The sequence below is a fragment of the Marmota marmota genome, unplaced genomic scaffold (assembly GCF_001458135.2).
Source record: "Marmota marmota marmota unplaced genomic scaffold, marMar, whole genome shotgun sequence".
Taxonomy (NCBI): domain Eukaryota; kingdom Metazoa; phylum Chordata; class Mammalia; order Rodentia; family Sciuridae; genus Marmota; species Marmota marmota.
In genome coordinates this window covers 8,527,624-8,550,202 of record NW_026000000.1, presented here as the reverse complement: position 1 = coordinate 8,550,202, position 22,579 = coordinate 8,527,624, and the positions used below count along the sequence as shown (strand labels likewise).

General features: G+C 46.5%; 1 protein-coding gene across 9 annotated transcripts in view; it reads right to left on the bottom strand.

Annotated features, from left to right (window-relative positions):
* Arhgap22 (Rho GTPase activating protein 22) overlaps nucleotides 1-22,579 on the bottom strand; it is a 191,356-nt gene that overhangs the window by 58,279 nt on the left and 110,498 nt on the right. The window contains exon 1 of one of the 9 annotated variants that reach the window (XM_048807512.1): nucleotides 10,099-10,480. The exons of 7 other annotated variants lie outside the window; for them this stretch is intronic. In XM_048807512.1, coding sequence (XP_048663469.1) covers nucleotides 10,099-10,150 — 52 coding nt within the window. In that variant the 5' untranslated portion in view covers nucleotides 10,151-10,480. Of the gene's footprint in view, nucleotides 1-10,098; nucleotides 10,481-22,579 lie in introns of those variants that run through there. One more of the 9 variants, XM_048807513.1, reaches the window with a different exon arrangement.

Below are 22,579 nucleotides of genomic sequence, written 5' to 3'. Positions count from 1 at the left end.
TGAAATACACATACTTCTCAAGTAAACATGGAATATATTCCAGAATAGACAATTCACTAAATCATAAGCCTTAAAAAAATTTAAGGACCAACTAAAACAAAGTATGAAAGTATGTTAGTGACAACTGAGAAATGAAATTAAAAATCTATTTTTTATGGAAGCTAAAGAACTCACTCTTAAATCTCCAAAGAATAAATCACAACAGACATTTAAGAAACATGTCTTAAATGATGAGTGAAGAGGAAAACACATCAAAACTTATGGGATGCAGTGAAGGATGATTAGAAGAGACAGCTATAAATGTCTACAGTACAATATAAATATCATATAAAAGAAGAAACATCTCAACTCAAATAGCCTAGTCTTATACTTTACAAATGGTAGACAAGGAACAAATCAAATCAAACAAATGAAATGAAAGAGGAAAAAAAGAGAGACAAGACCAGGAAAACAGTCGGGAAAATCATCATCAACAACAAAAAGTTGGTTCTTTGAAAAAATCACCAAGTTAGACAAACTTCAGTTCAACAGATCAAGAAAAAGAAGACGACTCAAATTACTAACACCAGGAATGGTAACATCACTACCAACTTACAGAATAAAAAGGGTTAAAAAAGAAATAATATGAACAACTGATTATCAACAAATTAGATGATTTAGATGAAATGGACATATTCCTAGAAAGACACAAACTACCAAAACCAACTCAAAAGAAATATAAAATCTAAATAAACCCTCAACAAGTACACAGATTAAATGGATCAACAACACATTTCCCAAAAGAAAAGCTGGCAAATTCTACCAAGCATTTAATAACAAATACCAATTGCTCACAAACTCTTCTAAAATATGAAAAAGGAGGTAACAGTTCCCAATCCCTTCTACGTAGCCAGTTTTCCTCTGATAGCAAACACAAAGCTACCCCCAAGAAATCAACATACCTCTTATAAATACACACATAAAAATCTGCCCCCTGCCAAGAAAGGAAGGTTTAGCAAAATATAATGCAAATCAGCTGATAAACAGATAAACAAAATGTAGCATAGTCATACTATGGAATATTATTCTGCCTTTTTAAAAATGAATGAAGTAGCAATACACACATGAACCTTGAAAATATTAGGCTAAGTGAAAGAAGTCAATCACAAAGGGCATACACCATACTTTCTTTCTTTTTTTTTTTTTAAAGAGAGAGAGAGAATTCTAATATTTATTTATTTATTTATTTTTTAGTTCTCGGCGGACACAACATCTTTGTTTGTATGTGGTGCTGAGGATCACACCCGGGCCGCATGCATGCCAGGTGAGCACGCTACCGCTTGAGCCACACCCCCAGCCCCACGCCATACTTTCATATGAAAAGTAGTCAGTGGTTGCCCGGGCTGCAGAGCTAGGGAGATGGGGTAAGGGAGAGTTGTCTCCAGAAGGAGAAGTGACTTCTAAGGGGCATGAATTTCTTTTGTGGTAATGAAAATGTTTAAAGTTAGAGTGTGGTGATGGATGCCTGATTCTGTGAATATACTAAAACCCACTGAGTTCTATACTCTGAATAGATGAATTCTATGGCATGTGAAATATATCTCCACGGAACTATTTCAAAGAGCCCAGTGATAGGGTATTTGGGGGGAGAGCCCAGCAAAAATTATAAATTCAGGTAGGATGTGCATTAGCCACATAGCTACACAGCCAGGTGGAGTTAGAGGAGATAGGGAGAGCTGCTTCAGGAGTTCAGTTCATCTGAATATACCCTATAATGGTCCTATGATTTCGGAAAGAGGGTCCCCAGGAGGTGCAAGGACTCACAGAATAACAAGATGAGAAAGCATACCTCCAGACCTATTCTGTCCCCCTTCCTTCTTAGTTAAGGGTTCTTAAGCTTTCTGGAAGGTTTTTCAGCTCCAGTAGGCAAGGTAAGGGATGCCAGGCCTTCCAAGGACTGGTTCTTTTGGGGACCATAAGAGCCCACCCTCTCCCCTACCCTAAAAGCCAGCCGTATTGGCCTTGGCTATGTGCTGATTAAACAAACCTGCTACAAACATGGTCAAAAGAGAGCTGCTGACCCATCCTTGCTGTTACCACCCTCTCTCCCGCTGGATCACTGCTGGGCTCATTGCCAAGCAGGTGGGAGAAAGTACTGGGCCTGCTGACACGCCACTGCTAGGAGCACAGAGCAGTTCTGCGTTTCCTCAAAGAATCATCTGCAGTTCAATCTGCTTGAGACCTTATGGATCAATTAGTCTTGCCTGTTTCTCTTTCCAAATGAAGAAACTGCAGGGCACAGTGGCACACACCTATAATTCCAGCAACTCAGGAGGCTGAGACAGAAGGATTGCAAGTTCAAGGCCAGTCTTAGAAATTTATCAGGGCCCTAAGCAACTAAGCAAGAACCTGTCTCAAAATAAAAAATAAAAAGGGCTGAAGATGTGGCTCAGTGGTTAAGGGCCTTTGGGTTCAATCCCCAATACTAAAACACACACACACACACACACCAAAAAAAAAAAAGAAAGAAAGAAACTGAGGTTTTGAGTGATAATACAGCTAGTAAAGGGCAGAAATAGGACTCTCACTGGGCTTTCTGAAACCCTTGAGATGGGTGTGCCTGCTCCTACTTAAAGTGGAAATGCACAGACTCAGAGAGGTGAGAAGGGTGGCCTGTCTAGGAAATGGAACCAAACCCTCTGTCTGAGGCTGATTCCTGTTTTGAGAAGCCCTCAGGACTGCTGCCCAGGATGCTTAAATGGGGAAAAAGCAATAAAAAGGGTTACTTCTCAGAAATAGAGTGGGATGAGTGCAAACCCCGAGTCCTAGACAGGAGGCCTTAGTCTCCATGCCCTGAACATGGACCCTAGAACCATGAGGCTCTAACACTCCCACCTGTTGTTCCAGCCTCACCTCAATCCACATCAGCTCTCTGCTGAGTTCGAAACCATCAGACACAAGGCGGTCACACCCCCTGGCTTCTGCCAGCCTCCGCAGCAGCCCTGCCTTAAGAGAGCTTCTGGCTCACTAGGCCAGGGGACCGATGTCATAGAACAATGACCTGTGTGCAGTTACGCACTGCGGTAAGTATCTCTAAGGAAAATTACACAATAGCAACTAAGCAAATAACTTAGGAAGCTTCTGCTATGACCTGAATGTTGTCCTCACCCCCAGTTCATATGCTGAAACTTAACCCCATGGGACAGTATGAGGTGGGGGTTTCTGGGGAGTGGTTAAATCATGAGGACTGTACCCTCAGAAATGAGGATAATGTCCTTATAAAAGAAGCCAAAGGGATGGTGTTTGTCTCTTCCAACACACAAGGACATATAGAAACTGCCATCCCTGAGGAATAGGCCCTCATTGGACACCAAATCTGCCAGCATCTTGATCTTGGACTTCCCAGCCACCAACACTGGGGGAAACAAATGTCTGTTGTTTATCAATGATTCAGTTCAAGATATTTTGCTAGAGCAGCCCAAGCAGACAAAGATTGGCCTCCCCAGAAATAGTGAGGCCCAGGCCCAGACAAATGTTGGGGTGCCCAAGTCAGATGACGTGGGCAGAGAAAACCTGTGGGCACTTAGAGGAATAAAAACAGGCCTGGTAGGAGTAGAGGCTGGGAGTCCTGAGAAGCTGGAGACCAGCCTGGGCCACCTGTGAATGGTGTTGAGAGTTGACTGTCAATGTCATTGGAGCCAGTGAACATTTCTAAGCAGGGAGAAAGCAACCTGAATGAGTCACTCTGGCTGCTGCTGCAAAACCAACCCTGAGGGTCCACAGGGGAAGACCTGTCAGGAGGCCACTGCAGCAGTCAGTCAGGGGCAGGATGGTGGTGGCCAAGACCAGCATGCTGACGTGCGTCACGGGTAGATGGGAGGTTTGGGAAGTAGAACTGGCAAGACTTAGGATAGCATTGGAAGAGAAAGAGGAAATGGATGCTCTCATCCAAAGGACAGCCAGGAGGGTCACTGAGTAGGTCAAAGAGGCTGGGCTGGGGAAGGGCCTGGATGTTGATGATTTTACTAGCCAAAGGGCTGAGCTGTGGAGCACGGCCAGCTGAGGAGCATCACTGAGTGCAGGTCTCTGGGGTCAAATGCAGAGGAACCGCTGGGGAAGGAGCAGCCAGTACACTTAGCCTGCCGGCTGCACTTACCTGCAGGGCCTCAGCCCTGGCACACCTCTGCATGCCTGGAAAGCTCTTCCCTATTGTCTCTGCTGGACTGTGCCTCATCTTATTAGACTCTGCTTGTGAACAACCTGGTCAGGGCATTCTCTGACCCTCCAGGTTGGGTGGGATCCTTGTCCCCCAATCCACCCAGAACACTCCGGTTTGCTGCTCACTCTGAACTTCCTCCCAGTCCAAATGCCACATCTGCTACCTGGGTTGTTACTTGGCCAGGTTCTGAGCACATTGGGAATAGACCCTGTACCCTTCCCAGCTTTTTATCCCCAGCGCCTGGTGTGGAGTGGGTGCCCAAAGAATGACTGCTAAGTGGACGGGCAGAAGATGGACAGCAGCTGCTTAGTGGCAATCTTGGAAGACTGCATAAAAAATGGAAACCTCTCAAGAGAGGGGCTCAGAGGTAGTATAGGGGTTTATTTAACAGACCAGTCCTATCACCCCCATCCAGTGATGGCCACGCCTCCCTCAGCTTTCTCTGTCTGCCCATCCAGCTCTGGCTCAGCAGCCATGTTCCCACCTGGCTCTGCGTCTGGCTGTCAGATGCTCCAACAAGCCCATGCCTGCCAGAGCCTACACTTTGTCCATCAGCAAAGGCGCCAGAGGAGCTTATCCCCAGAGCTCACTCTGTTTCAGCAGCCTGAGCTGGACCAAGTGGGGCTGGTCTCTTCCAAACAAGCTGCCACTGGGATCAACAGGCTGGACCCTGCCATCAGGTAGGCCCCGTGGCCACCCATGTCTCTGCTCACCCTCTACTCTCTCTCCAGTGTTCATAAAGCACCAATCAGATGTCGGTGTGGTGTCAGATCCCAGAGGTAACAAGATGATCACCACCCACAGGAGGCGGCCAACACATACAGCACTGCTGAGAATGAAATGAGCTGTCCTGTGGGCTAGGGGCTTGCAGATGGCAGCAGGCACAGGCCCCCTGCCTGGGGCTTGGTCCTTCTCAGCCTAGCTGAAGGTATGGTGAAGGGGATGGTGTGGAGAGGGAAAGAGAGGTCCAGGCTGTGTGGTGGGACGGGCTGGGAGGGAACGAGGGAGACATAATACCGGTCAGACCAAGAAGATGGCCTTTCCTATAGGTAGTATGGGGCCAAGGCAGGCTGAAGGAAGGGCATAAGGTGACTAGAGCCACGGGTGGACACTGGCTTTCAGGAATGGACTAGAACAGGCAAGAAAGAACCTAGGCTGGCCCTTCAGGACACCAGTGGAGATGACCAGGTGAGGGCATACACAGTGGCGTGGTGCCCTTGGGGGAAGGATCACAGGAGCCGTCAGCCTTCAGACATGGAAAGTGAAGAAGGTAGAGGTGAGAACCAGAAAACCTGAAGAAGGGGCAGGTGGGGGCTGACTAGGGGTTCCAGATCTGCAGGCTGGATAGGGACACTACAGAAGAGGACTGAGGGGCTGCTGCTCAAGGGAAGTCACAATTGTCAGGGCCCTGATGGAGATAGAGCTCAGAAGGGAAAAGAATCCCACAGCCCAAAGAAGTGGGGCAGGGAAGAAGAACTGATCAAGGAGAGGTAGGAGAAGGACTGGTCAGGGGCACAGGAGGGAACTAGGGGGCTCTTAGGTGCTCAGAGCACCAGGACTGTTTGTGTGGTCCGGCAAGGCAGAGGGTGTCAGGGGTGAGTGGGGAAGATACAGGGCAGCAGGGCCAGGCAGACTGCTTCTGGGGTGCTCCTGATAGAGGGAAGGTGTGTGAAGCGCAAGAGTCGGGGGACAGACTGATGTTGTTGTAGTTTTTAATTTTCTGAATAACAACTCAGGCAGGTTTCTGAGCTGACAGGAGAAGCCATAGGGAGCAGAAGGGAGTCTAAGGGTATCCAGGAAAGAAGGGGACATGACAGTGGACAAGACCCTGGAGGACAGAGGAAGGCTTCTGACACTAAGACAGACAGGGAGGGTGAGGGGCCCAAAGTGCCTAAGTCACCTAGGGATGAGTCAGCAGCATGGTAGAATGTGCACAGAGACCCACCAGTCTGCTCTCTTGCTTGCCCCAAGTCTTGACCAAAAGCTGACTTAATATTATGCTCTAGTGCCACCTTCTTCTCTCAAGCTTCAACCTTGGGCAACAATGCAAGTTGAAGAAAATGAAATGTGCCATCGAATGAACCCACTACAGAGCCCTAAATATAGAAGCATCTGGGAACATCCCCCAAAATGATACCTCAGAGTTCAGAGAAAATGTATTGGCCCCCTGCTTTTAGGGGCATGTAATCCTCTGCAAATCAGATCTTGCTCATTGACCTTCCAGCTTCTCTAGGAGCACCAGGAACCCTAGGCTGCTCCACTTGTAACAATCCATCTTGCATACCATAGTTAGTGTGATTAATATTGCAGCATATCACTGTGCCCTGAAAAAGGCCTATAGCAGTTCCTCCCCAGGCCCACTGTGCTGGGCTTCACTTGCAAGTGGCTCCTGGATAAACTCCCAGGCTCGATTGTAGCTGTTGTACTGGGGATGGAACCCCGGGGCTCTCTACCACCAAGCTACATTCCCAGCCCTTTTTACTTTTTATTTTGAGATAGGGCTTCACTAAGTTGCTCATGCTAACCTTGAACTTGGTATCCTCCTGCCTCAGCACCCCTAGTAGCTGGGATTGTAGATGTGCCACCACATCCAGCAGGTCAATTGATAGGTTTTAAGGTGTTTTTGCTGCTCTCCTCATGTGATTACAGATAATTTAAGTTCTTCTACTGTACCAAGTACACTTTTACACAGAAACCGTATTCTAGCGAATATTCTGTTGTAAAAGTTTCCATTCAGAAACATCCAGGTATAAAATCAGTAAGAACAGTAGTTGCCTTATCTGTGACTAATGGGCTCTTTTTGACCTTTCCTAAAACACACACACACACACACATACACACTCACTTTAGTCTGGAGAGTCAAAATTCTCCTTAGTAAGGTGGCTTGTAATAGCTAAACATACAATGCACATATACACTGATACACAGATCTCAGGAAGGGACATACTGTGTTACTGCTATGACAACAGAGCTTAATGTTTAAAGCAGCAATTCTTTAATTCTTTTATTTTCCTTTTTTTTGTGTGTGTGTGTGTGTGTGTGTATGCAGTACTGGGAATTGACAAAAGGGTTACTTCACTACTGAGTTACATCCCCAGGTTTGGTTTTGTTTTTGAAATAGAATGTTGTTGACAAAATGCCCAGACTAGCCTCAAACTTGAAATCCTCCTGCCTCAGCCTCCCAAATCACTGGGATTACAGGCATGCACCACCATAATGGGCTTATATCAGCAATTCTGAAAGTGCATCTAAAGATATGTGTGCCATGAAACTCTGTAAAAAGCAGTTTCTTTGGGCAAAATTCTAGAAACTGGACCTACAATCTATCTGATGCACAATTGCACCAACAGAGGCCTGAAGTAAAAAACCTTTCAAACTTTGACAACTCATGATGCCTTTCACTTGAGCAAATAACCCCATCCCCATTTATTGCAGAACTCATTTTGAACAATGAGCCAAACTGTACCTGCTTAATCAGACTGCCCACATTTGTTCACAGCACTTGAACATTTGGAGATTTTCACATTAAAAACCTAAACATCAGCCTTGCTTGTATCATGGACATCCAGCCCCATGGGTTTTCTCCTGCCTGCCAGGGAGTGGTTGACTGTCCACTCTAGCACCATTGGGCTTCTGCCTCACCCCAAACTTGGCAAGCTTTGCTCTTTTCCATGGGCTGCAGAACCATTTCAAACTGAGTCCCAACTCCTAGGCTGCTGTGGCTAGCTTTCCTCTTGGAGTGAGTGGGAGGCCAGCTGGGGAACACTCCCAGACCAGGCCTGTTCCTCACCTGGATGGTACAGCCAACCATGGGTTCTGGAGCTCCATAGCCCCAGCAGACAAACTTAGCAGGAGGACATGCCTTTGGTTCCCTTCTGGAGCTTATAGGTACATGCCCTCCCTAACCAAGGCTTTGCAAATCCACCCTTGCACCTGGGACACAGGCTCGCCCTTGCCTTGTTTACAAAGGGGGGTGAGAAAAGACCAAAGGGCTTGCTCAGACTTTGCTCCCCCAGTGAAATCCTTGCTGCTCTGGGCTCTAACTTGTCCTCTGAAGGCATCTTTAGCAAGCCCCTGACCCCCCAGTATTACTGTGGCCCTGGCTGCTCTCACAATGAAGACCATACAGTGGATTTCGGCTCCACACTCCAAGCTCGAAGCCCCACAAGCAAATTATTACTATTATTATTATTATTATTAATTCTTTTAATCAAATGCTAAGAAAACGGTTGCAGTGGGGTAGTAAGAACCATGTGACTATTCACACTTCCCATTTGGTGCAAAGAGGTTTGACCACAGATGAACTGTCCTATGTTTTCCCTTGGCCTTAAAAAGTCCTGTCTAAAGTGGGTACTGAGCCGGATATGGTGGTGCAACCTCTAAAGCCAGCAGTTTGGGAGGCTGAGACAGGAGGATTGCAAATTCAAAGCCAGACTCAGCAAAAGGGAGGCACTAAACTACTCAGTGACACCCTATCTCTAAATAAAATGCAAAATAGGGCTGGGGGTGTAGCTCAGTGGTCAAGTGCCCCTAAGTCAAATCCTAGTACAACAACAACAACAACAACAAAATTAAAGTGGTTCTGTTATGTTTTTTATAATAATTATACATGTTGTAAGCCACCTCAAACCCTTGGTGGTTTGAACACTTGTGACAACATTATCACCTGTACAACAGCCCTTCAACTGCTTGATACATTCAGGTCCCATGCACACTTTGGTAACTGAACCCAGGGATGTGCACATACTAAACAAGTGCTATGTCACTGTGCCCTTTTATTTTATTTTTTTATTTTTAGACAGGGTCTGGCTAAGTTGTCCAGGCTGGCCTTGAACTTGCAATCCTCCTGCCTCTGTCTCCCAAGTAGCTGAAATTACAGGTGTGCCACTGTGTCCAGTTCATATCTTTTGTTTATCTGGATCCAGAATACACTATCAAAGGAACAGGATCTGGTGCTTCCTTTAGGATTTACAGGCAAGGATTCCTTGTGGGTCATAGAAGTAAGCTTGGGGAACTCCTGAAACACAGCTTCCCAGGTCCCCAGAGGCTATCCAGCAGGTCAGAGCAACCAATCGGAAATCTGCATGCTTAACTGGGGTGGGGGTGGGGGGTTGGTAAGTGTTATGGTAAAGCGAGTTTGAGGAGTTACGAAGGGACGCATCACTAAGTTCCCCCATGATCGACAGGGCTTGTTCCAGTCAAGCAAGGGTTAAGTCGGACGCGCTTCTGCCTGAGGTCCGGCCTCCCTCAGGCAGCCGCCAACTTCCTAAGGGTGTTTTCGGCTTTGGGTCCTCTCCAAGCCTGCTGCATTCCACAAGCAGTTCTGCTAGCAGGTTCCGCCACGACTTTTGGAAAACTCTGAGTCAGGGCCCCTCAGTCCAAGTTTTTTGACAGAGGCGGACGAGGAGAATGAATGGTCCCTCTCCAGGCGGTTAAGCCGCAGAGGCGGTGCCGGTGCTGCCTCCGGGCGCTGGCCGGGCTCTTTCTGCAGCGGATCTGCAGGCGAGCGCTGGAGGCTCCTCCGCCCCAGCCCCAGCCCCAGCCCCAACCCTAACCCTACCGTGGACTTGGCTGACTAGCAGCCCACGCCCTCCTCTCGCCCCTGTCCCTAGGGGGCAGGCGCTTTCCTCCCCTCCTGCCAAGGTCCGACTCTAGTCCCCAGACAGGAATCGTCCCTGAACGCGCCGCCGCGTCGGGAGTTACGGGGAGACCCCCTCTCCAAAGCTAGGAGTTCCAGAGAGCCACAGGCACACCTGAGCCCTTAACAATGCTGAGGCAGGTGCGGGCTGCCCAGGAGAAGCAATGGACAAGTCCCCGAAGCGGGCCTGGCAACCCCCAGCGGCTGCTGGAGGGAGCCGGGAGCAGTGCTCCAAGACCCGGCGCACGTGCGCGCTGGTTACCTTTGGGCGCTCGCAGGTGTCCCCTCCAGTCCTTGCAGCAGCAAAGTCCCATGGCAGCCTCCTGTGACCCCACCGCTTGGCTCCGCTTCCAGCCGCTCGCCGGCCCCCCCAGGGCGGCGCGGCCAAGGTCCCGCCCGCGGCAGTGCCCAGTGGGGCGCCCGGGTGCGCGCGGGGCAGTAGCTCCGCAGCTCCCGGCCCTCACGCTTCGCCGTGGCCCCGCGCCGCGGGCATCCCAGCCTCGGGGCAGACCCTGCTAATCAATAGGAGAACGCGCAGATCGCGCCGCCAGCCCGCTTTTATCTTCGCGCGCCGGGGCGGCCCCGAGCCGGCTCCCTGCCCTCGCGGGCGCCCTCCCCACGGCCCGTTACTCTCCCGGGACGCCGAGCCGCGCGCTCACCCAGTGCCGCCAGGGGCCGCTGCAGGAGACCTGGCTCCCAGCTACCGGGAGCCGACCGATGGCTGGAGGCCACACTGGCCTGACCTATCTGCATAGACCTGCTGGGGGCCACAGTGGCCTGAACTGCCCTTGCTGTTAAAGGGCAGCACCTCGCCCTCCTCCAGCATCCTCTGAGCAGTCTGTTCTTGGGTGACTTGGGGACGGTGTTCCAAGGTTACCTGGTTTTCATTTTTCTACGTCACCTGAACTGTGTGCAAGTAGTAGGAAGAGTGTTTGCACAGGCTACCTAAGAGGTTTGCTGGGCTACCTGTGGACCTAGTGATTGAGTAAACCAATTCCCTTTTGAGACTTTTTCTCACCTAAAAAGTCACTGAGCACAAATTAAAGGTTTTATGGTGTTGATTAAACTCTCTGGGTTCATTTCCCCCATCTATAAGATGGAGAGCACAGTAGAAATTGTTTCATTTGGGTCATTGTGAGGATTAAATAAGTTGGTATATATAAAGGAACTTATAGCACAACTGGCATGTTGCTAAATGCTTTGAAACTATGAACTATAGTCATCATCAAATGACAGTGAGGATTTGGGCAAAGGGTGTTTTTATCTCGAGGGTGTGTTTGGTGTAATCACTTTGGATGCTGCTTTTTAAAACTAAAAATGCTGAAACCCTGGGATGCTGCAACTCTATTTCTCAGTATGCATCCCACAGAAATGCTTACCCACATGCCCAGGAAAACCCACATAGGACTATTCATTGCAGCTTCGCTTGTAATTGTTAAAAAAAAAAAAAAAGTGGAGCCACAAAATGTTCATCAGTAAAGGAATGATCAAATACACAGACATTTTCATAAAATAAAGTGTTATATGAAAGGAATAGGCTAAGACTAAACATTTGAGATTTATGGATTTGTAACATTCGTGTAAAATACATACAGAGTATTACTGTAGTGTTCATTCTATACCTGACTCTGTTGTAGGCACTTAAGCCTAAAGAAATATGTGGAGAGAAATCAGGAAACCAGGAGTAGTTCCTTCTGGGGAGAAGGTGGGAGACAAGAATGGAATAAAGTGGGTGCCAAAAGACTTTGGCTTTCTTATAATGGTCTCTTTTCATAAAAGAAAGGCATATCCATGCATTATTGTATAAATGGTCCAAAAAGAGGAATTATATTTCCTCATACCTTTATTCTAAATATTTCCCCCAGAGCTGGGTATTGAACCCAGGACCTTGTACATACTAGGTGATTACTCTGTCACTGAGTCACATCCCCAGCAACATCTTGCATTCTCTGGCAAGGTCCTTAACGTGAGTTTCTTTCTCACCCCTCCAGTCCCTAAGATCTGTTCCTGACCTGGAAGGAAGACTGAGGTGTTGGGGTTGACTGAGACTTTCTCCATTTCTCCCCCCCCGCCCCCCCCCATCCCATCTTTAGAGACCAGAGAGACCAGTCTGGAAGGCAGAGGCTCCCAGGCTGAGAACAGAAGAGTTAAATGAGAAAGGGGTGGAGGGACTCTAATGACTTTAGAGCCAGGCAGAGGTTTTCCCAGGAGTTAAGTCTTCATTCAAAAAGAGATTAACAACAGTGGGGCAGATTTCTGCCTCTCTCTCCTTTAACTCCCCCAGAAAGACAAGGATGGGTCTTTGGGGAGAGACAGAGTTGTCCCACAGCAGATCCGGAAAGAAAGATGTTTTCACTTCATGACATGTAGGCGGTGGTTACAACGTGAGAGTAACGGAGAAAAAAATGGGAGACCTGACTTCTGGCTGCTGCCAAGTCATTTGAAACAGTTTTAGCACCAGGCAAGATCCTTAGTCACAGCGGGCTTAATGAGGCCCCAGGAATTCCAGGCTGGAGCTCCCTGCATTCAGGGAGCGCATCTGCAGGGAGCGGGTGATTGTCCAACGGCCAAGTCCTACTTTTGGAAAGCAAGATTTAAAAGAAAACATCACAGCAGCCATTGTGGGCCGCCTGTTTATCTTTCTAAGAGGAAGTAGCAAAGCAGGATTGTTCAAATGAGCCTATTATAGAGGGTCAACGTCCCCATTGAACCGTTCAAATATATTTTGGGATACTCGACTTTTCAAAGTGGCTTTAAATATCAACTCCCAGGGCAATTCAACAGACAAATAGGAAAGCAAGAGTTTCTAGTATTTTTTGCCTTTGGTTTCACAAACTGTAATTCTTATTACACATTGTCCTTTTTAAATATAGTTTCTAGCTATGTCTCTTTCTCAGAGGGAAAGGAAAATAATATTCACTATGTGCTCCCCACCATGTGTCAGACAATTCTCAAATGTTATTATCTCAATTAACCACAGAACAGCCCCATGAGGCAGATGCCATTAGATTCAATTTACAGAGGAAGAAACCAAAGTTCATTGACGTGGGAAGTGGAAGAGCCAAGAGAGATAGTCAGACAGATGGTGGATATATGGATGTGTGGATAGGTGGATGGATGAATGGATGAATGGATAGATAGGTAAATAGCTATATGGATGGTAGATGGATGAATAGTTGGATAGATGATTAGAGACATTTCTTAAGTTTGGCCCAAAGTCTTGAGTTGTACAGTCTTGAGCTGTGCACATACTGGAAAAGTACATAAACATGGAATTTGCTTGAAAAATAAAATTTCCTGAAAGTAGCTCCACCCCACCCCCCAAACTGATCATGACCCCAGACTATCTTGAACTGAGTTAAAATATTAGGGTAATTCAAGGTTGCAAGGCTCCAACTGAGCCCAAGCTGCCCCACTCCAAAAGGGGAAGTGGGAGCCCCTGGGGTATGCAACCTCTTCCACATCACAGAGCACAGGGCAGCTAAGCTAGAACAGGGGTGAGTACCCAGGGAGCACAGGGGGATCTGGAAGAAGAGAACTAGATGGCAGTTTGGGAGGACAATGTTCTATGAGGCAAGATCTGCCCCTATCTCCCCAGAGCTCCACCTTCTGCTGCTTTATTCCATTTCTTTGGGAGACCTAAAGATGGGCAGTGAGCATGTGGGGCTGTTTCTAGGGAGGTTGCTTCTGCTAGGCCCCTGGAGCCTGTGAATCTTGAACCCCTGGTTCCAGGTATGTCCCAGACCCTTCAGGGATTTTCTTGGACTCTCAAGACTTGATGTTAATAGCCCCTCTCCAGGAACCTGGACTGCTTGCTTCTCGCTAGAACACCAGGTGCAACTTCATGGCACCATCTAAAGGTGTGAGCTCAGCCCTGGCCATCATGGTGTAAGGGTAGAAACGGGAACCATCTTAACTACAGGTGTAGCTTGTGGGACAGGGTGGGGGCTCTGGTNCACATTTATGTTTGGGTTCCTGATTTTGCTTTTCAACTTTGATTTGCCTTTTTTTGGATTCTTAATTTTTTTTAACACTTACTATTATATTCTAAGCATTCTTATAAAAAGACATTTCAAATCCTTTGAGGAAAAATAGGGGTAAAAGTATACTGTATTTTTAAGTCTTTTTTGACTTTTAAAATTTATTTTTAATTGATACATAAAAATTATACATATTAATGGGATGCCATATAATGTCTCAATCCATATATACATTGTACAATGTTTAAATATATCTTCAAAACTATATAATTTCTTCATGGGAAAAAATAAATTTCCATTGAACAGTAAATCAGTGTTATCTATAGTCACCCCACTGTGCAATAGCTTCTTTCTTTTTTTATAATGCTGGAAATCAAACTCGGGGCCTCCTGCATGCTAGGCAAGTGCTATACCACTTAGCTTCATTCCCAGACCTTTTCTTAGATTTTACTTTGGAGACACACTAGATTGCCTAGGCTGGACTTGAACTTGCAATCCTCCTACCTCAGTTTCCCACGTAGCTGGAGTTATAGGTGTGTGCCACCATGCCAGGCTCAGAACAACTTTGGGGATGGAACCCAGGGTCTTGCTCATTCTAGGCAAGTACTGGGCCATCAAACCCACACCAGAACTTCTTTGCTCCTGTCAGAAGTTAGTAAATTTCTCTTAAGGGGCATATACTAAACATATGTAAGATTTTCAGGGCATACAGTTTCCATAGCAACATAAGTCTGCCCACACAGTGTGAAATCAGCCATAGCCAATGCATAAATAAATGGGTGTGGCTGTGTTCCAATAAAACTTTATGTACAAAAAACAGGTGGCAGGCCAGATTTGGTCTCCAAATTATAGTTTACAATCTTGTAAAAGAATTTTAGAGCATTGGGGAAATTGTTTCCTCTTAAGTTAAGAAGTACATGGCTTCGAAAAACAAGTGAGTTCCCAACTCCAAGATGATGGGAATTCTGTCCAAGATGTCTAGTCTCCATTTCTGGGTGACAGATCCGGGAAAAGCAGCTGTGAAAGCTGTCTGGGTGGTTTGGCTTTTCAGAGGGGTAGGCATGCCAGGATAGGGTAGGCCCCTGACAGGGCAGGCTGTGAGGTCTGCCAAGGATAGTTCATTCCCTCACACATTTGCAATGCCTACTCCTGGGGAGGGAGCACAGGGCAGGGACCGGAGGTGACAGACCAGCCAGGTTCTCCAGCTCTGGCCGAAGGGCCTACAGTGGGGCAGTGGATGCTGTTCGAGGAAGGAATGTGTCTGCAGCTCCAAATTCCCACAGAGAAAGACAAGGGGACTAGTTGGAGAGAAATTCCTGGGCTACATTTTTCTTGCTGTTCATGTGGCCTGAAGTCATTGAACTTGGTCAGACTGCCCAGAGAGGGATTTTACAAAGCCCATTGTCCTTTTCTGAAGTCTCACCCCCCACCCCCACCCCTGCCCCCACCTGCTCTAGCTGCCTTTCTTTCTTTCCTCCCCCACTCCCAGGAAAAATGCATCTTGGGAAAGAGCCGGAGCATGGCCATGGCAGAGAGGGCTTTTGCTGCCTGCTGTGGACAGATGCAGCAGCAGCTCCAGATGCAGGCAGGGCATTCCCTGGTGGCTCCAGCAGCATCAGGCCTTTCCACACACTAGAGGGGTGGTCTTAATTGTCTGTGAGGGAGTCACATACTGGCATGCATGCTTCAGCAATAAAAGAACACATATTGAGCACCAACTGTATGCCAAGCACTATTCTGAGCATGTCATATACATGAACTCATTAATCCCCACAAGAGCCCTATTATAATCCCCATTTCACAGATGAGGAAACTAAAGCATGAAGTGGTTAAGTGGCTTACCCATGATCCTACAGCTAGTAAGTGGAAGAGACAGGATTTAAGATGAAGTGTCTGGCTCCAGGGTGACTGTCATCTCTTGTTTTTAGTACATGTTCAGCATTCTGCTTACACACATCTCTAATAGTGTGTTTCAGCAGTTATGACAAAAATTCTTTCTGAGAACATTTGCAATAGATAGGGCCTGTGCATCTGACAAGACTCCCAGTAACCCCCACCACAGAAGATGAGACCCCTTACCATGAACTAGGCCCACCTGGTATCTGGTCCATGTGGCTGGTCCCAGTACTGTGATCTGGGGGATAACTTGTGCTCCTTATTGTTGCTGTAGCATCCAGTGTTGCCATAGGAGGGGCCCTCAGTTCCCCAGTAAGTCTCTGCAATGTTCCAGCCCCAAGTTTGGTGTTCCATCTACACTACATGTACAATAACTCTAAGACTAGTGTTAATCACCTCACTTCACAGATAAGAAAACTGGCACATTAATGAGGTAATTGATGTGTGTTCCTTTAACAAACAACTCCAAATTTCAGTGACTTAATCCTCTAAAGATTATTTCTTGCTCAGGTCACCATCACTTAACAGGTCAGCATGAAGCCAGAAGAGAGAAGGATGCTCTGTGGGGTTGCTCAGGGACTGGGTTCCTTCTAGGACTTCAGTGTCCTCCTCTAGATCCTCTGTGTTTGCTGTCAGGCAGGGGGACCTCAAGGGGATTTAGGGACTGGTGCTGATGGTGGCCATCAGCAGCCTCCATGGTCACTGGTCACTCCCACCCACACTGCATCAACCCGACACCTTAGTCACAGGAGTCAGTTTTACTGCAGGAGAATAAAGAAATGGAAGCCACCTGCATAAGGAAAAAGAAAGGGACTTATTTGTTCAGAGGGTGGGGTACTAAAAATGGCAGTCAGACCATTTGGTGGCTAAACATGTGCTTTGAAGCTGTACTGCCTGAAATTGGTGCTAAAACTTTCAGAATTGAATTCCAGCTTTCACCATCTTGAAACATCACTTCTTCAACTGAACAGTGAATGGGGCTGAAGGTACTGAGGGCTGTTAGCATTGCTTGTGACTCTGCGAAAGAGTTTGGCACGTAGTGAGTGTCCAGTGCCCCTTTCTCAGTAGCCAGGCAGGCCTAGTGGGTAGAAGGGAGAGGACTGGGAGACAGCTCTGAGGATAGAGGTGGGGAGTAGCATAGTTTGCCAAAGGGTTACAGCACTGCCCTCACTGCTGCCACCTAGCTGTGGAAGAACAGAGGCACAGAACACCCTTCCCAGGTCTGGTCCCAAGGAGCATGTGTCTAGGCCAATTCCATCTCTGCCTGATGCTTAGCAAGCTGCTGAGCAGAAGCTGTCCTGGACTGTGTGTCCAAAGCACAGAGGGTAAGTAGAGCCCCCTGTTCCCTGGGGTTTTGCTGTGGAAGCTCCAGCTCCTCCAGGGTATTTCCTGCCTTTTGAGAACATGAGAGCATTCTGCTCCGTCTAGAAGGGTCTGTGTTAGATACGGGTGTCAGGATGGCATCAAGCAAGTCCCTCTCAAGCTGGCCTTGGTGCTGGTAAGATGCTAGTGGTATAGAGATGGGCTGCCCTCATGGGGAGGGATGGGGCTGTCGAATCTCTCCAGTCCTGACCTCCATGCTGGGGGAGGGTCTGCAAACCCCTGGTGCCCCCTCCTCTATTATTTCTAGGGGTGAGTTGGCCCCAGATGGCTTGGCACTGGATAGCTCCTGAAGACCACTGACCATTTGGCCCCTGGTACTCAGTACCTGATGGGCTCATAACTCCCAAAAACTATTTCCGTGGCCTCCGCATCCTTTCCACAGCCTCTGCCCATCCAACAGACTTCCTGAACACCAAATCCAAGAAACACTTTCTAGACTGTGGACTCCAACCTAAGGGAGTTGTGAAACCAATTCTGTGGGTTTTGATCAGAATTTTTTAAAATTAGGCAGGGGCTGGTGTATAGCTCAGTGGTGGAGTTCTTGTCTGTCAGGCATGAGGCTGGAGCACAGGGGTGGGGAGAAAGACAGACACACAGACAAGAACATGCCCTAGGCACTGCCCGGAAGAATAGTACTGTTCTATTAAATCTTTGCATGTGCTGGGCCTGGAAGGAGAGTAAAGTTTATTTCTTGTCCAAAAAGCATGAAAACACTGTTTTGGTATATGTCATTCCTTCCAGAAAACTTGGGGCTCTTTTCACAAATCAATCCAAATCTCTCCTCCTTCCCCAGCTGTCCCAGATGATCACACCACTTCTTTGGTCTAAAGAAGGGCACAATCCTTGCCAAAGCATTCAAAACTAAAAAAAAAATACATAAAACTTACCACCTGTAACCAAAAAAAATTCTTGTTATACACTAATCCCAGGACACTGGCTGTTTACCAGTCTTGTATTTGCATATCCAAGAGGGCCACTTAAGTGACCCTTCACAAGACAAAGAAGATCAGCTTCTCTCAGTTTAAAAAAAAAAAAAAAGAATCCTCTGGTCTCCACATTCCTTCAATGCAAACCCTTGCACAGCAGGCTAGTTCTTACAGCGCTCTGACACATCTGCAGGACTGCTCTTTGCTTCTCCAACATTCTTCCTTCCACAGTTTTTTGTGAAGTACCACTTCACGCCAGACATGGGAAACTAGAGGCGAGAGCCCTGTCCTGGAGCCCCACCCCCCACGCCCCCCCCCCTCCAGCTTCTCAGTCTGGGCTGTGTACATGTGATGAAGACCCTGGTTCCCACCTCCCTCTCCAGCCTCACTCCCCCTTACCTCCCCCACCTGCCCTCACCCCACGGTTTCCAGCTCTCCAGCTTGGCCCCAAGCCCATCAGGAAAAGCTGGTTCTTCAGGATGCTGGAATTCTCCATCCTTCCTATAATTGGGTAAAGGGGGCACTATGGTTTGAAAGTCTCCCCCACAAAGTTCAGGAATTGGAAACTTATTCCACAAATTCATGACAAGGTTTTTTGGAGATGAGGGAGGTAGTTACAATTAGATGGGGTCATGAAGGCAAGGCCCCCCGGGGATGGCATTAGTGGCTTTATAAGAAGAGAAACAGAAACCTGAGCTAGCATGCTCGCTCTGTTTCACCTTGTGATATCCTGTGCTATGTTAAGGTGCCACAGGAAGGTCCCTACCAGATGCTGAGCAGATGTAGTCCCATGCTTTTGGATTCCTAGCCTCCAGAATTATGTGTTAAATAAACTTCTCTTTATAAATTATCCAGTCCATGGCAGTTAGTTATAGCAACAGAAAATAGACTAAGACAGGGAGGTTCTCAAGTTTATTGGGCAGCTGCTATGTGTCAGGCACCACTATATCTTCAATCCCTGCCAAGGACCTTCAAATGTCATTATTGTCATCATCTGAAGAGGCTCAGGGAGGTGAAATGGTGAAATGGCCTTCTGAGGTGGTGCACACAACCAGAAAGCAGCAGGTACTCCTGGGCTTCTTGGACTTCTGCATTTCTGTTCTTCCCAACCTGCCACAGGCCCTTAGGAGCAGCACCAGGAAGTCCCAGGGCAGTGCTTCAGGCTGAGCAAATGACACAGCATAGTAGGAGGTGCTGGAAGAGGGCAGGTGGAGGAAGATGGACGGCCCACTAGGGCTTCTGGGTTTCAGGCCCTGAAAGTGTGGATGGGATTCCAGGTCTACACCTGTGGGCCCTGCTGCAGGGTCTTTCCCAGCTCCACAAGGGTACCTGGGGCTGCTGTAGCAAATTCCCACAAATTAGGCATCTTAAATCAACAGAAACTTATACTCTCAGAGTTCTAGAGGCCAGAAGCCTGGAATCAAGGTGTCAGCTGGGCCACGATCTGGCTGAAGGCTCTAGGGAAGAATCCTTCCTTGACTCTTCCTAGCCTCTGGTGTTTTCTGGCATTCCCTGGCTTGTACACATCTCTCCAATCTCTGCCTCCACCTTCAAATAGGCTTCTTCCCTCTGTGTGTCTCTATGGGCCCTTTCCTCCTCTTATGAGGACACCAAGCATTGGATTTAGGGCCTGTCCTAATCCAATGTGACTTCCCCTTAGCTAATTGTCCTGGCAACTGGCAAACACTCTACTTCCAAATAAGGCCCCATTCTGGGGTTCCTATGGATGTGAATTTGGAGGAAACACTATTTAACCCAGAACAACCATCTCCCTCCATTTCCAGCCATGCCCCCCCTCCCCAACTCTGTTATCTTGTTCTCGAGTCAACAAGAAAGCATCAATTAGGTCTGTAGAATATTCTGATCTGGTGTTTTCTGGATTGTAGCCTCAAGTTCTGACATTCCAGTATTCCAGAAAAATGTGCTTTTATTTATTTATTTTTTGTTTTGTTTCAGTGCTGAGGATTGAACCCAGAGCTTCATGCATGCTAGGCAAACACTCTATACTTACCACTGAGTTACCACTCTTACCCTAGCCCTTTCTAAATTTAATTTTGAGATGGGGGTCTTACTAAGTTGCGTTGCCCAGGCTGGCCTGGAACTTGTGATCCTCCTGCCTCATCCTCCCAACAAGCTGGCATTACAGGTGTGTGCCACTGTGCCCAGTGATAATGTGCTTTGAAAAATGCTGAATTATCAGTATTATTTTTGGAGGGGTGGGGTACCAAGGATTAAACTCAGGGGCACTCAATCACTGTGCCACATCCCCAGTCCTATTTTGTATTTTATTTAGAGACAGGATCTCACTGAGTTGCTTAGTGCCTCGCTTTGCTGAGGCTGACTTTGAACTCACAATCCTTCTACCTCAGCCTCCTGAGCCATTAAGATTACAGTTGCGCCCAGTGAATTATTAGTATTTTTGATAAATTCTTTAAAAATCAGAATCATTTATATCCAGGGCTACCCTACAGTGGAAGTTTGGATCTAGTAAAGGAAAGCTTATTTAGAAAGTTTTTTTTTTTTTTTTTTTTTGTCTTCCGCAGTCTTGAAGGAGAGTGCTATGGTTTTGAGGTGGTTTGAACATGTCCCCCAAGGGTTCATGTGCTGGAAGGTTAGTCCTCAGTGTGCCAATGTTGAAAGGTGATAGGACCTTTAAGGGGTGGGGCTTAGTACTAGGTCATGGGGGTGCTGCTCTCAGAAGGAATCAATGCAGTTCTCTTGGGACTCCTGTAGGTTGTTATAAGAGTAAGCCTGGGAGCCGGTTGTGGTGGTGAATGCCCATAATCCCTGTGGGAGGCTGAAGTGAGAGGATCACAAGTTATGGGCCAGCCTCAACAACTTTGTGACATCCTGTCTCAAAGTAAAAAATAAACAGGACTAGGGATGTGGCTCAGTGGTAAGCTGAATTATTAGTATTATTTGGGGTCAATCCCCAGTACTAATAAGTGAATAAATAAATGAAAGGACAAATGGTAAGCTTGGATCCTGAATCTCTCTGGTGTCTTGTCTTACCATGTGATTTCTCCCTCTCACATGTTCCTACAATGACATCATCCACTATGTTGTGATGCAGCCAAGGGGGCCCTCGCCAGAATCCAAGCAGATAGGGCCATCCAATCTTGGACTTAAAGCCCCCCCCCACCCCCAAACTATGAGCTAAATAAAGTTCTTTTCTTCGTGAAGGATCTAACTTTCAGGTATTTTGTTATAGTAACAGAAAATAGACAATGCAGCAAGGAAGAGAACAAAGGGGCTTCTCTTATAACATAAATCCTTATTCTGGTTCAAAGATTCTTCAGAGCAGTGACATTTGAACAACAGCTCAGAAATTGCTTGGGCAATTCTTTGGGTTCTCCACTTCTCTATAAAAACACTAGATATGATTAATACAAATCAAAACACTTTGAAAAGAAATAAGTAAGAAATTGTAGCTCACGATCAATAAAAATTGGAGACCCTGTCAACAGCAAGAAAATAGTTTAAAAAATAGTTTCCACAGTAGCAAAAAAGAAATGGAATTATTTGATTATTTCATTTCATCTATTATTTTTTATTGGGAGGGTAATATTTTTAATGTTTTTATTTCATGGGTCTATGTTTCAACTTCCCTGAATTTAAAAATTTTATGTATTCGGAATGGTTTTTAATGGAAAATATCGATATCTCACATTGATATTTTGGAAGTGTATGGAAATAAATACTGGCTTTCTTACATGTTATCTTGCTCTGACACCTGCAATATTAATGCCTTACTAATTAACTATCTACAAGTGACTATAAAGTAGTAATTAGTAATTTATAAATATTTAGCAATAATTAATGACGTGCCAGGTACTCTGCTTATTGCTCTATGCAGAGCTACTCTTGTTGCGGTCAATTTACAGATGAGGAGTCTAAAGTTCAGGAGTTATGTGACTTACTCTGGATCCCAGCCTGGGCAGAGGCGGATTGACTGAGCATCTTGCCCTAACCATGACCTTACACGATAAATAATTGGAGATGTCAAATGATTCAGCCAGTATTCAACAACCATCACTTTCTAGCTATCTTTTTTTTTTAATTTATTTTCCCACATTTTTATTGGTGCATTATAGTTGTGCATACTTGGGGATTGTTGTTACATATTCACACATGTACACAATATAATTTGGCCAATATTACTCCCCAGCACTTCCTCAACTCTCTCCCCTACTCCCAGCCCTTTGGTCCCTTTCCTCTACTGATCTCCCTTTGACTTTCATGAAATCTACACCCACCTTTCTTTTCTTTTTTTCCTTTCTAGCTTCTGCATATGAGAGAACACATATGCCCCTTGATCTTCTGAGTTTGACTTATTTTGCTTAACACGATGATCTCCAGATTTATCCATTTCCCTGCAAATGACAAATTTCATTTTTTTTTTGTGGCTGAATTAAATTTCATTGTGTATATATACCACATTTTCTTTATCCATTCAACCATTGATGGACACGTAGGCTGATTATACAACTAGGCTTTTGTGAAATGTGCCACAATAAACATGAGTATGTATATATCTCTATAGTGTGATGGCTTAAAT